Source organism: Chionomys nivalis, chromosome 14, assembly GCF_950005125.1.
Source record: "Chionomys nivalis chromosome 14, mChiNiv1.1, whole genome shotgun sequence".
NCBI lineage: Eukaryota > Metazoa > Chordata > Mammalia > Rodentia > Cricetidae > Chionomys > Chionomys nivalis.
Genome location: NC_080099.1, coordinates 25954498 through 25971185, shown reverse-complemented (window position 1 = coordinate 25971185; position 16688 = coordinate 25954498). Strand labels below are relative to the sequence as shown.

Below are 16688 nucleotides of genomic sequence, written 5' to 3'. Positions count from 1 at the left end.
GCTCATGGTATATTTTCCTTCATGTGAAAATGCCTTTTTACACCGAATTATTTTTCACCATAAATAATGCTTAGCTGGCATTTGCTCTCTCACCTTTTCTGTGGTGTTTCCTTGTCTTTTGTGCCTGTGCTTCCTGCATATTCAAGTATTTTGTGAAATTTGGTAAGAGGTGTTTATTCTTCATTCCACTGAAAACATCTCTGTCCCTCCACTTCTGTCTTCTCCCCTTCTGATGACCCATTAGACTTGTGAGGCCAAGTAGGATGGCCTCACATGTTTCCTAAGCATTTTTATGCTTTTTAATATTCTCATTCATTCATTCATTCATTCATTCACATTCAACAATCCCACTTCACTTATTTCCAGGTTTTCTCAATATTCTCCATATAATCCGTTCTGTGCTTAACCCTATCACACATTCTTATTTACTTCATTTTTTTTTTCAATTGAAAGTGGGTTTTCATTGAATCCACTTTTGTCTGCACCTATAGCCGATCATATACGTTTCTCTTACCTCACTGAGTATATTAATAATTCCCGTTTAAAGTGTGAAAACTGCACACTGAGCTCAATCCCCAGCACCCACTCGTGGAAGGAGAAGAACCAGTTCCCACATGCATTCAGGTGCCCCACTCCATACAAAAAAAATGAATATTTTAAATAAATGAAAATAAATTATAGAAAGAATGTTAATATTCGTGTTTTATGTGAATAAAACACAGACATTTAAGCAATTCCTGGGCTTGACTGCGTTATTCAATTCTCTAATTTTAATACAGAAAAAACTTGATCATTGTGCAGTATGATTTTGATTGATTGCTCTATTCAGTCTGCATTTAAATATAAAATTAAAATATAACAACTGAAAATATTACTTATCCTTAAAATTCCCGTTTAGTATTGGCATCCACCAAATGAAGCATTTAGAAGTGTGATCTCTCACCCTTTTCTGTAGAGTTTGTATCAGCTGAGAGTCCAAGCTCTTAAAATGATATGCTTGGGTGTGAGACCTGTTCTTCATAAGAAGGCAATAAATTTTAGATCTTCTGGTCTTAGTATACTAACATACTATATGACTGAAGAGTTTTTTTCTAAACACTATTCCACAAATGGGCTATTTTTACAATATGTTGAGCTACTAAGATTATGCTTTGGGGAAATCCATTTAAAAACATGGAGCTACATGACAAAGGGTGGATTATTACTTAGATGTATATGACTTCATATCAATTATTTTAACAAAAATCTGAGAACATTTTAATCAAACCATTTGTGATGAACACAGAAAATTTATGATAGTTATACATGGACAGTCAGCTTCTCTTACCCTTTAATGTATAGCACAGTGTGTCTGTGTATGCCTATGAAAAGTCTATTTCAGATGAATACCCAAAGTCATATTTTGTGTTTGAAATGAATTTTTTTCACTCCAAAGATTAAACAATTAATACTGCTGAGTTGTGTATTGTTGCAAGGAAGGGCCACTTGTTGGTTCCCAGCTGCCTAGCCCTGATAAACAATCACACAGAAATTGTATTAATTAAATCACTATTTGGCCCATTAGCTCTAGCTTCTTATTGGTTAAGTCTTACATATTAATTTAACCCATTTCTATTAATCTGTGTATCTCCACGTGTCAGTGGCTTACCAGCTAAAAGTTCTGGCGTCTGTCTCTGGTGGGGCTACATGGCTTCTCTCTGACCCTGCCCTTCTTTCTCCCAGCATTCAGTTTAGTTTCCCCCACCTAGCTCTTTCTGCCTTGCTCTGCTATGGGCTCAAAGCAGTCCTTTATTCACCAATGGTATTCACAGCGTACAAAAGGGAATCACACATCAGCGTATTTGTGTTTAGATGTCCTACGAAATCTGTTGGAGGTATTAAATTTCTTTTAACTGAAAACATAAGAGAACCCCCAACCCAGTTAAAAATATGACTTGTTACTGTGGAACCTAAAGAATGCTTTGTTCTAATCTCGTGCCCTACCGTACTCCTTAGAAAAGGCTAGGTAAGACATGGCACTAGCCTCACACCTCTGACACATTCCACCTTTAAGGGTTAGAACCTTCAATACCATTTCTTCACTGGCTTTGGAGCAGTCACCTTGAAGTGAACTGGCATTCTTCAGAAGGCTGAGACTACAGGCTACTCAACACAGACCTATAGACCTGCAGAATGCCATGTATTGAGGAGATCCCCTCTTCATGATTTATTTCACCTGGTTGTGCTTATCTTGAAAAGCTGCCAAGTGTGCTGTTTATCTTCACAGTGTCTCATGTGGGAACTGATTGGAGCACCTGCTGCTCAGAAGAGCTAACTGCTCACAGTTGAAGGGCAGCATTTAGACCACCAACAGTGCTCAGCTCTGAAATGATAGTGTAGAAGATTTGTTCTTTCGCTGACAGGTTAACCTAAGCAATTTCTTCAAAACATAAATGAACTTTATTGAGTAGCAGTTAAACTGTCATTGGTGGGAATTCAGCAATTGACTCTAGTAACAGAAAGCGTCTTAAGAAATAAAATGAGAAAGGTAAAATATTTAGGAACTAAAATTATAAAGCCTGAGATATTTTCACTTATGTATACATGATTTACAGAAAGCATTTTTGAGTTTTCAAGAACCTAAACATTACAAAGCAGCATGATTTTTCAGTCTTTGAAGTAATTCCTAGATGAATTTTTGAGAACTTTATCCCGGTACAAAATAAAGTATGATATACACAAAATATTTTGAAGTGAGGATTTTTTTTAACAGAAGAAAAAATGAATAAATTATATCTCTCTTTTAGTGGACTAGATATTTAGGAAATTACAAATAGTTTATAAGTCTGAATTTTAAATATAACAAAGTAGTATTATAGGAGTTCTGGATAATTAGCATTAGAATCATAAAAAATTTATTAGCTTAAATATGTCTGCCAGTGTGACTAGTGGTTTCAATTATATGTTAACCTTAATCTTGTGACATCTGTTCTATACACAGCCTTTAGAGAGACCCTGGCAAGAACTTTGTACTTATCAGCTTTTTAGTTGTTGGCTAGTGGAGTCCTTTTGTTTACTTACATGGTACCCTTGCTTCTTCCTGGTTCTTCCCCATCTCCTCTGGGGGAAAAAAGATACTCTTGGGCGTTACATGCACACAGACAGCATACAGTACCAATTATCTACCTCATCTGTTTCTTCCCTCTTGTTTTTCACCAGTCCTTTCCATTCATATGCTTAATCTAAAACTAAACTGAACGCTGGGAGAAAGAAGGGCAGAGTCAGAGAGAAGTCATGTAGCCCTGCCGGAGACAGACGTCAGAACTTTTAGCTGGTAAGCCACTGACACGTGGCTATACACAGATTAAACTGAATTGTGAAGACTTTTTCTAAGTTTGTAAAGAATTTGATTGGCATATAGACTGAAATTGCTTTGAATTTGTAGCTTGCTTGTTAAGATAGTCATTTTCATGGTGTTAGTTACCAATTCATGAACAAAGAGAGGTGTAGTGGGAGGCTGCTTTTTGTTTCCTGGCTGCCTGGCTAGCATTTCACCAGAAATAATAACACAGAAACTGTATTAATTACATTGCAGCTTGGCTCATTAGCTCTAGCTTCTTATTGGCTAACTCTTACATATTAATTTAACCCATTTCTATTAATCTGTGTATTTCCACGTGGCAGTGGCTTACCGGCAAAGTTTTGGCATGTCTGACTCTGGTGGCGGCTCCATGGCTTCTCTCTAACTTGGCCTTCCTCCTCCGATGCTATAGGCCACGCCAGTTTCTTTATTCATTAAACAATGAAAACAACACAGAGACAGAAGGACCTCTCACACCAGAGAGGTATTTCCATGTTATTGGCATTGTATTTGAGACATTCATATTGGTAATAGGAATGTAGAAGACTGCAAGGGGAGAAAGTGAGTTCACAGTTCAAGTTCACAGCACCAGAGGGAAGTTCTGTGTGTTTTTGGGGAGAACAGTCAATGTACTTTTCATGAACTGATCATTAACCCCTCAACACAGAAGGGCTTAAATATGTAAAACAAAATCAAACTGAGCAGTAAGGTAATGGGGAGAAGAGATTGGCATCTGGGCTGCAGCTGGAGGGACTGACCTTAGGGAGAGGTATTGAAATCCTGCTGCTTAGAAGAATATAGATGAGATGAATGTCCGTGGATAAGGCAAATAAGGTAGTGTGGAGATAAGAGGTTATCTTTCTTCTTCAACTACTGCAGTCTTTGAAAGTTTTCATTAGCTTCCCCTGACAATCTTCCCTTTTCTTCAATTGCTTCGAAATTATTTTGTTCATACCATGTCTAGTCACATAATAGCAATGTTTTTAAAATTCTATCTTTTCAATAGAAAAGTTTGTTGCATTCCAAATGTCCAAAAAACTTATTCATGCATGAGTGAAAGTAATTGATAATGACTGACAGATATGCCCATAGAATTATGTATGGGCCAAAGCTGTGTGTCCTAACCATGCTGTGGAAGCGTCGAAGAAGGCCTGTGCATGAGGAGGTGCTGGGAAAAGCATGGTGAACGTAACACAAATAGAAACATGGAAGGGATAGGGATAGGGCACAATAGCAAGGTTCCTAATTTGTATGCTTAGGTTCATGGGTCACACTACGAAAACAGAAAAGTAAAATCAATTTTTAAAAAAATTCTTTCAGCCTGGTTTCTATCCAAGCATAAATGTCAGATTTTTAGCTAAAATTTTTCTCTTTTTAGCTGCGTCTGTTTTATATATCCCTCTTTGATTGATCAAAAGATCTTTTTAAAGACTTAAAGTTTATTAAACGTACTATTTTCTACAGTTACATATAAAGATTTCTATACCTATAGACAATCCCATGTATAGTTTCACTTATATTTAATATTAAAAATGCATAGATCATATTTTCACTCAACTACATTTTTGTTTGCATCATAATAACTGAAATTACTGACCTGAACTTAAAGCTATGGACCATTCCTCATCTGATATTGTGCCCTTTCTTCAGCATGTTATCTGCGCTGGTCTGTGGTGCAAAGTAGAAGGGGAAGCAGAGTGCAGGACCAAGCTTGACCCACCAATGGATGGGACTGACTGTGACCCTGGCAAGGTGAGTCACTCAGGCAGCCTAGAATAGGTCAGAATATTGCAAAAGATTGGAAACTTGTATTTTCTCCCTACAGCTACACACACACATCTGTCTTCGTATCTGTCAGGTCATTTCAGGAGTTAAAAATGTTAATGTTTCATCTATGTTTAATTGCAAGTTTTCCATTTTTCATAGGTACACTTGTTTTGTTAATTATTAAAGTGCACAATTTTTTCTTGATATTGGTTATTATAATGTTCATAGTCATATATAAATATGCTTTCCCCGAAAAGTGAACTCATGTTCGTTTATTAGTTAAATGCACAGAAATAAAATAATCACAAGTAAGAGCATCAATTATAAAATTTTCCAGAACATCAAAAAAATTCTTTTAATTATAATTTTATTTTCCTCAGGGGTTCAGCTGTCACAGAAACTGACCACTAATTCTCTTTTGTGGTTGTTGTGTTTGCCTGGTTTTGGTACCAGGGTTATACTGGCTTCATAAGAAGAATTAGAAAGTGATTCTTCCATGTCTACCACAAGTTTGATGATTTTAATGTTTGTTCTTCTTTGAAGATCGGGTAGAATTCTACACTGTAACTATCTGAACCTGTGTTTTTGCTTTATTTATGATTTTGGTTCGTTTGTTGGGTTTTTTTTGTTGTTGTTGTTTGTTTTTTGGTTGGTTGGGTTGGGTTTGGAGGGAGATTTCTAAAATTATTCACTTTATCTTGATTTCATGTTGGTAGGTCAATCATATGTATCTAGAAATGCATCCATTTTTTTTAGAGATCTTATTTCAGATTTTAAACACCAATACTTCTTAAGTTATTTCTTAATGTAGAAAATTGATAGCACAACTTCTAACATCAGAAACCTGGAGAGATATCATTAATAACTTAATGTCACCCCTAAAGCCTTAGAATTTTTGTGTCAAAAAAACAAATAGCCCTTAATACCTTCTGAGGTTCCAAAAAAAGCACAGTCTTCCTGTGTTATATAGGCTCATAGCACATATATTTTTTACACCAGTAGAAATTAATTTGAAAATGTTATAAAGAGGTACCTGTTTTATTCATGCCCCAACCCTTGGTGAGATGTTATTGACAGTGAATGTTTGGTAGCAGAGGAAGAGTCTTTTTTTTTTTTTTTTTTTTTTTTTTTTTTTTTTTTTTTTTGGTTTTTCGAGACAGGGTTTCTCTGTGGCTTTGGAGCCTGTCCTGGAACTAGCTCTGTAGACCAGGCTGGTCTCGAACTCACAGAGATCCACCTGCCTCTGCCTCCCAAGTGCTGGGATTAAAGGCGTGTGCCACCACCGCCCAGCTAAGAGTCATCCTTTTGTGAGGATGTGGCCACTCAGATGTTTGGGATGGATGGTCACACCCCTGTACATATGGGAAGCACTAATTAGACTTAGTGTTATAAAAAGAAGTAAGGAAGGAAAGAAGAAGAAGAAGAGAGAGAGAAAGAACAAAAGAAAGACAGGAAGAGAGAGAGAGAGAGAGAGAGAGAGAGAGAGAGAGAGAAGAGCACAGGAAGTTGAGAGGAGGACATGTTTAGAATGGCATGGGAGGAGCTAGAAGAAGGAAATAGGAGGTAAGTATGAGCATATTTCATTTTCTCAAAACTTATTATTCATAAAGAGTTAACTGTCTGTAAGAAAGAAGAGCTGCTGGATGGTTTTAGGAAGCAATGATGAAATGATATAAATATGTACTTCAATAATTTCTTTAATTAAATGAGAAAAAAATTACACATTGTTTAAGTTGGAACTTCTTTTGAAGAGTTGAAGTGTTTTGTCACTTTCAATATGAGAACGGTCTCCTGGGCTACACTTCTGTGAAATATCAGCCAGTTGTTTATAGACTCTGCCAAATATTTTTCTATGAGATTAAATGGAGAATGAGGATTGAGGTCTGTTTTATTTTTTCTCAAATTATACACAGAGGTAGAACAATGTGTGTTCATCAGGAGCATCTCCTGACATTAACCTAAATAATTTATTGCTTGAATCCTAAAACACTCTGGAAGGGCAATCATTTTCATCATCCTGGAATCACCGATGCAGAATCATAGAGGGATGCTGAACATCCGCCCGGAGTTCTCCAGCATCCCACAAGTCACTCGACTTATTTAGTGCCTTGTTTATATAATCTGAATTCTAAATATTTGCACTATAACAGTTTTCTTCATGTATAGTTAAGAATAATTTACATTCTTGAGAGTATCAATTTATTCTTTCAGCCAAAACTCTAATTACTCATCAAAGGTAAAATGTTTTCTTTCCCTGTGACCATGCTCATGATAATTCTTCTAGAGGTTCTTTACTCTTTGCATTTGCTTTTGTTTTTGTTTGTTTGCTTCTTTCTTTCTTTCTTTCTTTCTTTCTTTCTTTCTTTCTTTCTTTCTTTCTTTCTTTCTTTCTTTCTTTCTTCCTTCCTTCCTTCCTTCCTTTCTTTCTTTCTTTTTTCCGAGAGAGGACTTCTCTGTAGCTTCAGAGCCTGTCCTGGAACTCACTGAATAGACCAGAATGACCTCGAGCTCACAGAGATCCACCTGTCTCTGCCTCCCAAGTGCTGGGATTAGAGGCATGTTTCACTACCACCCGGCACGCTTTGCATGTATAAATGCATAATTAGTTTCTCAGTTTCTTGGGTCATGTGATCTTCTTCCAATACCCATGTGTCTTAGATACTGTAGGAGCGGTCATTCAGAAACCTTCCACACTTGTTGCATTGCTGTTAATATTTAAATGCCTTAGGTTCACATTGAATGAAAAAAACAAGGCTGGGAATTTTTAAGTTTTGTTGTGCCATCATGATGAGCACTAAGTGGTATAAGTGTGCTCCCACTAAGGGTTTTGCTTTTGAGTCTCAAAGTCCCCTATACAATTCTATTCATCAAGTGATGCCGAAGATGGATATTTATATACTGATTTAGATAGCATTTTACGAGGTAAAAGGAAAGACCTTTTTTCTCTTCACACTATCACCATTGTACCATAGCTATCATTTTTGATTAATAACATAGAACAGTGAGTTGATAAGTTATTACAAACCAGCAACAAGTTATTCACAGCATTTGCTCAGAATGGAAAAAGAGGATCGAGGCTTAAGCAGCAACATTGAGTTGGGTACCGTGAAGGATTCATTACTGCCTAGTCATTTATTTTCCCGAGTTAAGACTCTTTAGAATGCTATGTTTATACACTACTGGAAGTAATGAAGACCACCACATCCTGGCAACTCCTAGGTGTTTATGCAGTGGGCCCCTGTTGGCCTTGGCTGTCTCTCTGTTCTCACAGTGTGTGTTGAGGGCGTGTTGAGAGCATGGTCTTGCAGCTTTGACATTTTATCTCTGCGCCAGTTCTGCCTTCATAAACCTCTTACTCAGGTTGGCATAAGGATATGGCAGCCCAGAAACACAGCTAGACTTTTTAGGGCTTGTCTTGCTACAGAAATGATTGATACTATATAGTATAATGTTTTGTAAATAAAAATAATTTTGTTCATAATAGAATATTTTATTATTTATTTAGCATTAGTTTTTGAGGTTAAAAAATAACAGACACATGGTATAAAATATGGTGCTACCAAATTTATGGAATGCATCCCTAGGAATGTTTTATATAGTAATTTATTGTATAACATTTTTAGCAAAATTAACACTTTCTGTAACATAGAAACAACACTCACTACCTACAAGATGCAAAAGCAGGTCCCTTTGGTACAGAAACCAAGTTGTCCACAAGGGGACAAACCTTAGCTATCATGTTACAGTTTCTTTAAATATCACTGGCTTTTATGTGTGCCTGCTGGCTTGCCTGTCTGTTTCCATTTTTTTCTTCATGTGCCAGATGTGATTTCATTTAAATTATGTGCAGGCAAAGTCCCAGTGCCTTTCAGAGACTTCCAGTCTTCTGTGAACCCTCGCCCAGTCAATCAGTGCCAGCTTGCTGCTAAATGGACAGGGGTCTGTGATATGCACTCGGGGAAAAGTAAACACCCTCCACACAGGCCAAACAAGGTGATTGAGTCAAGTCTGACAGGTTTTATACTGGGATTTTTCCATGGCTGCCATAGCATTATTGAGTGCTTACAGCTAGTCTGTAATATATAAGTTTCTACGCTGATCGCCTTTTCCTGCGTTCTTTTTCACGATTCAGATTAAACCTTCACATGAAACGACAGCTTAGTTATTAGCAAACCTATAACAGACACATCCCACTTCGCTTTTGAAGATGGAGCTTAAAGCATACTACATCCAAAAGAGGTTGGATTAAAGTTTTGACATAACAAAAATATATACAGGAAGTAATTAATTTTGCTTATAAAAATGTCAATTGGATGTAAGCTAAATGATATAGTGTTATTTTCTTTATTTATTCTTCTAAAAACAGTAAACAAACCAATCCTCAAAATAATTTTAAATCAAGACATGAACTAACATCCTCGGAGTAAATGAAACTTTTGTTTATGAAAACCCATTCGCAGTATTACTGTAATTATACCCCTAAAACTTTATGGTTATTATGCTAACCACAAACTCCTCCTGCATCGTGTTCTATGCCACACTCAACCTCTATCAAACAGTCCATATGCTGAGTCAGATTCTCTCGCACCTTGGACATGAACAGGATGAGACTCACAGAATTTCTTCACTTCTCTCAAAGTCCTTTTCAAATCTTGATGCCCTTGGGTGCAGGAAGTCCCCTTTGGCCAACAGGATCAACTTTCCCAGCCTTGCTATTTTATAACTAATAATCTAAATGGCACTAATATTATAACATGTTATTCCAGGTTTGATGTTGTGGCCTTATACCTGTTTCTTGTGTCCGCCATTTATGTGACAGATTTTTCAGGAGCAATTGTAACACTCTTGTCCATGTATTTGATCATTCCTTAATAACCATAGAAATAGCTGCTCCTGTCTACCTAGCCTATCATTTCTTAGAAGTCGTAGAAATAATCTCTTTCGTGGCTATTGGTTTAACTTCATGAAAAAGACACAAGAATTTAAAAAAAAAAACCAAAAAAAAAACCACATGTGGTTCTTTGTTAAAATATGAAATTAGCTCCAGAATTTGAAATTGAAATGCAGCATTTCACAATCAATTGCTCGGGTCTTTCAAACAAACTTGGCTTTCAAGCGAAAGCTTGTGATAGTGTTAGTGGGAACTCAGATTTCCTGAAATGTTGGCTTCGCCCTCATTTCAGAAGGACAGATATTGCTGTTTGTCCATGCTTATATGTGATTGTTTCGATTCTGTTTTTCTTTTGTGTGTGGAGAGGTATTTATTTGCTTTCCCCTTTTCACCAGTTTCACAGAGTATGTCAGCTTTTTTCTTTTGCAGTTGGAGCAGCAGATCTCCTCTCCACTACTTCTCTTCTCTCTCCCTCACAACCCAGGATTTTCTGCAGCTTAGTAGTCAATCTCTGAGCCCTGTTTTCATGCTGTGACTGTTAATGACCCCAGAACCAAGCAAGGGGGGCTTGGTATTGCAAGTGCCAGTTAACTTTTGTCTTTTGCAGTCTTCGTATTTGGCACTGGGGATGCCATAGACCTAACTGACTTGCATTAATTCCAGCGACTATATAGACCAGTGAATGATTTTCAGTTGTGCCCTGATTTGTTCACCTAAGACATGACTTTTGGAATAGTGGTGTAAGGCTGGAGAATGCACCCGCAGGACCCCTGCACCTGAGCCATTGGCTGGAGAATGGAGCACGTGGAGTTCCTGTAGCCGAAGCTGCAGTTCTGGGGTCAGCAGTCGAGAGCGCAAGTGTCCTGGGTAAAGTCACAGCTCCTGGTTTGGGGGCGGGCATTTCGTCATCAGTTTCGAAGTAACAAGGCTTTTATGGCCTGTAAATCATAATGGGAAACAAAAGAAACTGTTACAACTGCCTCAAATTATTGACAAAAGCTCACCTTTAAGAAGGAAACCTTGATCAGCCTCTCTAAAAATGAATATTGAATAATGAAATCTACAAAAGGAGACGACAGTTCCTGAGTAACCGCAATGAAATATACTTAAGTGAACAGGGTGTACTTTAGAAGAATGAAGGAAACAGTTGAAGGAACTAGTAAAAACGCAAGAGGATGACTGACTGAACTTCACAAAGGCAAAGGATGAGAGGGCAAAGTTAGTGATGATAAAAGCTAAGCAAAAAAAGCATGCTGGGTCCACACCCAGTTGAGGGTCACTGACAGACCCTCTTGCTCAATGCCACTGGGCAATGTGACAGAGAACAGGGGAGTGAGGTAGTTCTACTCAGTTTGGGTTTGTGGTCCTCAGGGACACTGTTCAGTTATACGCAGCTGCAAAAATATATGAGCTTTATTATCCTCAGAACCAACTGACACATGGGAAATTTAGCCTTTACATGTTGCTCTGAGGTTTGCCCTTGAATTATGCTTTCGGTGTTATCTAAAGTCAGTTTTATCATTCATAGATTTTAAAAGATAATTTGAGCATTGAAACAGTTCCATTTTTTTAAAAAAAATATAGTAGGCCTATGAATACCCTGCTTTCCTCAGTCATTGAGTGTGTTCATGCTTTTAAAGAAACATTTTATTAGAAAGGATTATATTTTATAAATAAGATGGGTTTCACTTTTAGAAGTTGGTACTTATGGAGGAAAGGTGAAATTTATTATCTGTACTCTTTTTCTAGGCTAGGTTCTGAAGCAAGGGATTGTAATGGCCCCAGAAAACAATACAGAATATGTGAGAATCCACCTTGTCCTGCAGGTTTGCCTGGATTCAGAGACTGGCAATGTCAGGCCTATAGTGTTAGAGCTTCGTACCCAAAGCATGCACTTCAGTGGCAGGCTGTCCTCGATGAAGGTATGACCCCCAGCTGGATGCAAATTCTTTAACAAACGTGCACTGTTCCACAAATAATCTAGTAGTCATTCGTAGACTTGGTTTTTCTTCTGACTTTTCTGGTATATAACAACCACAAAATTAAACATGTGAATTTTTAATTCTGAACAACGACTATATACCTATTGGAATAAATAAAATAAAAATATATTACAGAAAGGAAAATAAATGTTTCTTATCAGGGCCTAGGAATAGTGGAGGTGAGAAATATGTACACATCCATGAGCTGATGGAGTAACTCAGTGTCCTGGCTGTGGCAGGGGTACAACACTCATGCATTTGATAAAATGGCGCAGAGTAGCACACACAGTTAACAGTGGAATGCGTGTGTTTTCCTCTGTGTTTTACTATAACAACCAAGGGTCAGCCTTGGAGGACTCTAGCTGAGAAGTGGGTCTCCTGATGACCAGATGTACCAGATGTGTGCTTGCGTGGCCGTGGACAAATGTGTCGTGGCTTCTCTGGATCCATCGTGCTGCCAGGGTTACCTTTACTTCTCATTCCCAAGATGGACTGTGGCTTTCCTTAAGTCTGTGTGATCGCCCACACTCCGATGACTCAGGGTTTCTTTAAGCTCAGTTCTCTCTGCTTAAGCACATGAGCGTAAAAAGAAAAAAGAAGTCAGAACCGAAACTCAATGAAGAGGTACAGGTTATCACACAACATAACAAAAAGATTAGCCATCAGACTACCTCTAGCTTCTCACTGCCACACACTTACACTTATGCTTAGCCCTACCCACAGACAATCATTCCATCTGTTTTCTATTAAGTAGCAGGATTTCAATTCCTCTTTTCAAGGCTAGTCTCTCCAGCTGCATCCCTGAAGCGACCCTTTTCTCCCTTTCTTTACCCTACCAAACAGCTTGACTTTTGTTTATATATTTAAGTCCCTCTGTGTTGGGTGTTGTGATAAGTTCATTAAGATATGTAGGCCTCTGTCTCTCTGTCTCTCTGTCTCTGTCTCTGTCTCTCTCTCTCTCTCTCACACACACACACACACACCACAGAAATTCTCTCTGGTGCGCAGCCTCCTTGAGATGTGGGCCCCTTTTCTGACTTTTCAGGTCCCTATTTTCTTACCTTCAATATGGACTTCCATACCAGAAATATTGCTAATGTCCTTGAAGAATCTCATGAAAATTAAGACTTATGTGGAATTTTCTCTCCTATTTTTACTTAAAACATCAAACAAGTAACCCATCCTTGCCTGTCTAAACACTGTGTGTCTTGAATTCCATGTCCCAGCAGAATTCTGACTTCCCTACTGTGTCCCTGGTGTTGTTTCCTTCTGACTTATTAGAGATGCTCTCTACTTTCATGACATCTTCTTCCTGGTTTGACCGTCATTACCAGGAGTTAAAATATGCAAGTAACTCATCAATTTATGTCTTTGGTCAGATTCTTCCTTTGAGCTTCAAATTTATGCCTACAATATATTGCTTGATATCTCTTCCTGTCCACTGGTTTCTTCTATGAGCTCTATCTCATGAACACTGTTTCAGGTACACAAACTTAGCCACCCCATTTTTAAGAATTTTTTGTAACCTCTTTAAACTTCTTTCTACCTCACACCTATCATTCCTTTTTGCAGTCTGCAGTAGAAGCAAGAACAAACTCTGTATCATTCTCAAGCGCATAATACTTATGTGTTTTCAAGCCCTTAGACAAGCGAGTTTCTTAGCATTATACCTTCCTATTATCAAGCTTTAATCTCACTCACTCTTTATTTACCTTGAAACCTCATGGTTTGGGATGGGAAATTCAGTTTATGCTAATCCTCTAGGAAACAAGAATTCCCCTGATCACCCAAATTGACTATATATCATTCCAAGCATCCTGCAAGCATCATGTAATATAACAGTTTAGTTCACTTCTATTCCCTCTAATGTATATTCTGAGTGTAGCAATAGGTAAATATCAAACTTTTAATGAATTTTATTGCATAAAATATTTTTAATATCTTCTAGTTATAAAAGTAAAGTCGATAACCAGTCACCTTATCTCATTATTTGAAGGATATTCCCATTATCACTTCTAATTGGCTGAAGGCGTAATAGAAGGTATATTCCTTTGAAATCTATTTACTCATGTGGAATAAATGAGCAGAACAGGTTTCCTTCAGATTAAAGGAAAATTAGTCAAAATGGGCACCCATGTAACTTTTAAAGAATTCACAGTGCGGGTGACTTATCAGGCAAAAGCCTGATGACTTGAGTTTGCTCTCTACAACACATGTTCGAAGAAGAGACAGACTCTGAAACCTGTTCACCTTCCACACACACACACACACACACACACACACACACACCAAGAGTAAAGAAAAATATTTAAAGTAAGTCATAATGAGTGAAAGAAAGTTTGGTTTATAACATCATTTTTGTCATCAGTGAGTTATACCATTGACACAATAGATAATCATTTTAAAATTAAATTTATCTTATATGATTCATAAAACAGAATATTGTACATTTTATATGGTACCATCAATAGTTTTTATAATACTATACATTGTTCAAATCAAATTGAACATATTTATTTCTTTGCACATTTATCACTTCTTTATGCTAAAACAGTCTACTGTTTTCCTCCTGTCTTAGGAAGTGTGTGGTACACTCTGTTGTCATATAGTCAGTCTCTGAGAGGCAGAACTCCTTAGCATCCATTGACAGATTTTCCCAATGTGTATTGCCTCTCTCTCCCCAAATTTGATAATCACCATTCTATCCTCAACTTCTATGAGATCAACTTTTTTTTTTTGAGATCAACTTTTATATTCAAATATGAGTGAAGTCATGTGTTATTTATCTTTCTTACCTGGATTATATATCACATAGCATGAAAATAAATTCCATCCATTTTGTTCAAAAAGTACAGGACTTCATTCTTTTTAGCATCATGGAGCATATTGTCCTCATCTACTCGGACATTAATACACAGTTTATTTGCGTTTCTTGGTCATTGTAAATACTGCTGCAGTGATTTTGAATCTCCCTTTTCCACACTGGCTGAGTTTCCTTTTGCTACATGCTCTAGAGTAGACATGCTAAATCATGTGGAAATTCATTCAGCCTTTCACTAAGCATCCTCTAAGCCAGTGTAAAATCCCCATACTCTTCATTCAACTTGATACACACCATCTTTAGACATTCTGATAATGGTGTGGTATTTCATTGTGGTTTTGAAATGTGTATCTATAACCACTTTGCAACATGAATCAATTGAGTTCATCAGTCTGTTTGATTAATAAAATACATAGCAATAACTAGCTTTCATATCACCCTGTGGAAGAAAATTAAATATATGATTTCACAATTCCAAACTCTTGATAATACATGTTATCTTATAATATAGTGGTTATATCTGGATTTTTTTATGAGACATAGCCATAGAAGGCTATCTGGGTATAGGGTCTTACTGAGGTAACAAATATTCCTTGTTACAAAGAAAAGCAATATATGGCTTCAGTGTCCCTGTACCTATATCCTCTAGTAATGCTGAAGCTCTGCTTATATTTAAGTACAATGTGCACCTTGGAAAGGACTGTTTCTTTAAATCAAGTCATAGCACCTGCCTGCCAAGTACTGGCTTATTTCAGATCACCTTTCTGTCACAGTCTCTAGTGTATTCTCTAGGAAGAAAGAAAGAAAGATTTATGACAGCCATAAAGTTAAATTATCGAGATGGTATTGACAATATGTTACAAAAGAGAAATATAGAGTTTTTATTTTCATCAGGCTTTTTGTGGGGAATGTGAGTGGGATTGTCACGAGGGCTAACTCCTTTCAGCTCGTGTATCTGGTGTGCTTCTGTCTTCAATGAAAAGTCTAGAGAGAGAACTCTATATACTGCGTTTAAAGTGTTGCAGTCAGCGTAGCAGCTTTTAAGTCCACAGATCTGACATAGTGAGCGGTCAGTGAGTAAGCACACTTCACTTTGAGGTGTGAGAGCACATTGAACTGCTTTATTGCGGCTTCTAATGGCATCTTAAAGGAAAATTTCAAAACCATGCACATTAAAGACTGTAGTCCAAGTCCCCCAAATTGTTCAGAGCGGCGTTCAGAAGCCACATGTGAAAACTGTTTGAAGTGCTCAGTTTTGAAGGATCATTTAGCTGTCTGTCTTCTCTTTGCAAAGCGATGCCCTGTTCCATGCCTCTGGCTGTTATTTGGTGTTTATAGAATACCATCAGCACACGTGGAACTTTACTGAAGACACAAGAGCCGTGTCGAGGGCAGTAAACTATTTTCCATCCTATTTATACAAGTTTAATAAGCAGGAGAGGGCCGACTGGTGCCGAGCCAGGAGAGTAGTAATGTAGCATGGAGGGTATTCTGAGGTTTCAGATTTGATTATCTGCACTGTTGGTGCCAGCAAGCACTACAGATCCTCTATAAAAGGCTTCAAAATAGAAACACTTTTTAAAAAATGATGCCACTTTTGAGTCTAAGAAGCAAGTATTCGAAATCCATCCCTCCTACTTCATGCTCAGTCAGGCACTGAGGAAGAAGGTTAGCCACTCAAGAATTCCTCACCCTGGTTCAAGGGTTCCCACCCTGGATGTGAGGTATGCCGACATGGTTTCTGAGTAAGCAGTGAAGGGGTTGAGTCCCGGTAACATCAGCCCTTGTGCCTCCTATGCAAACATTTACTGCGTCTGAAAACACAGAATACAGAGAATCAGATGACAATTGCTTTTTCTGCTCTAGTAATTTTCTATTTGAGAATGT

At 37.6% G+C, this 16688-nt stretch overlaps 1 protein-coding gene across 1 annotated transcript in view; it reads left to right on the top strand.

Annotated features, from left to right (window-relative positions):
• Positions 1-16688, top strand: part of Adamts19 (ADAM metallopeptidase with thrombospondin type 1 motif 19) — a 177850-nt gene that overhangs the window by 91950 nt on the left and 69212 nt on the right. Inside the window, exons 11-13 of the mRNA XM_057789047.1 lie at positions 4991-5092; positions 10735-10865; positions 11748-11920. Coding sequence (XP_057645030.1) covers positions 4991-5092; positions 10735-10865; positions 11748-11920 — 406 coding nt within the window. The remainder of the gene's footprint in view (positions 1-4990; positions 5093-10734; positions 10866-11747; positions 11921-16688) is intronic.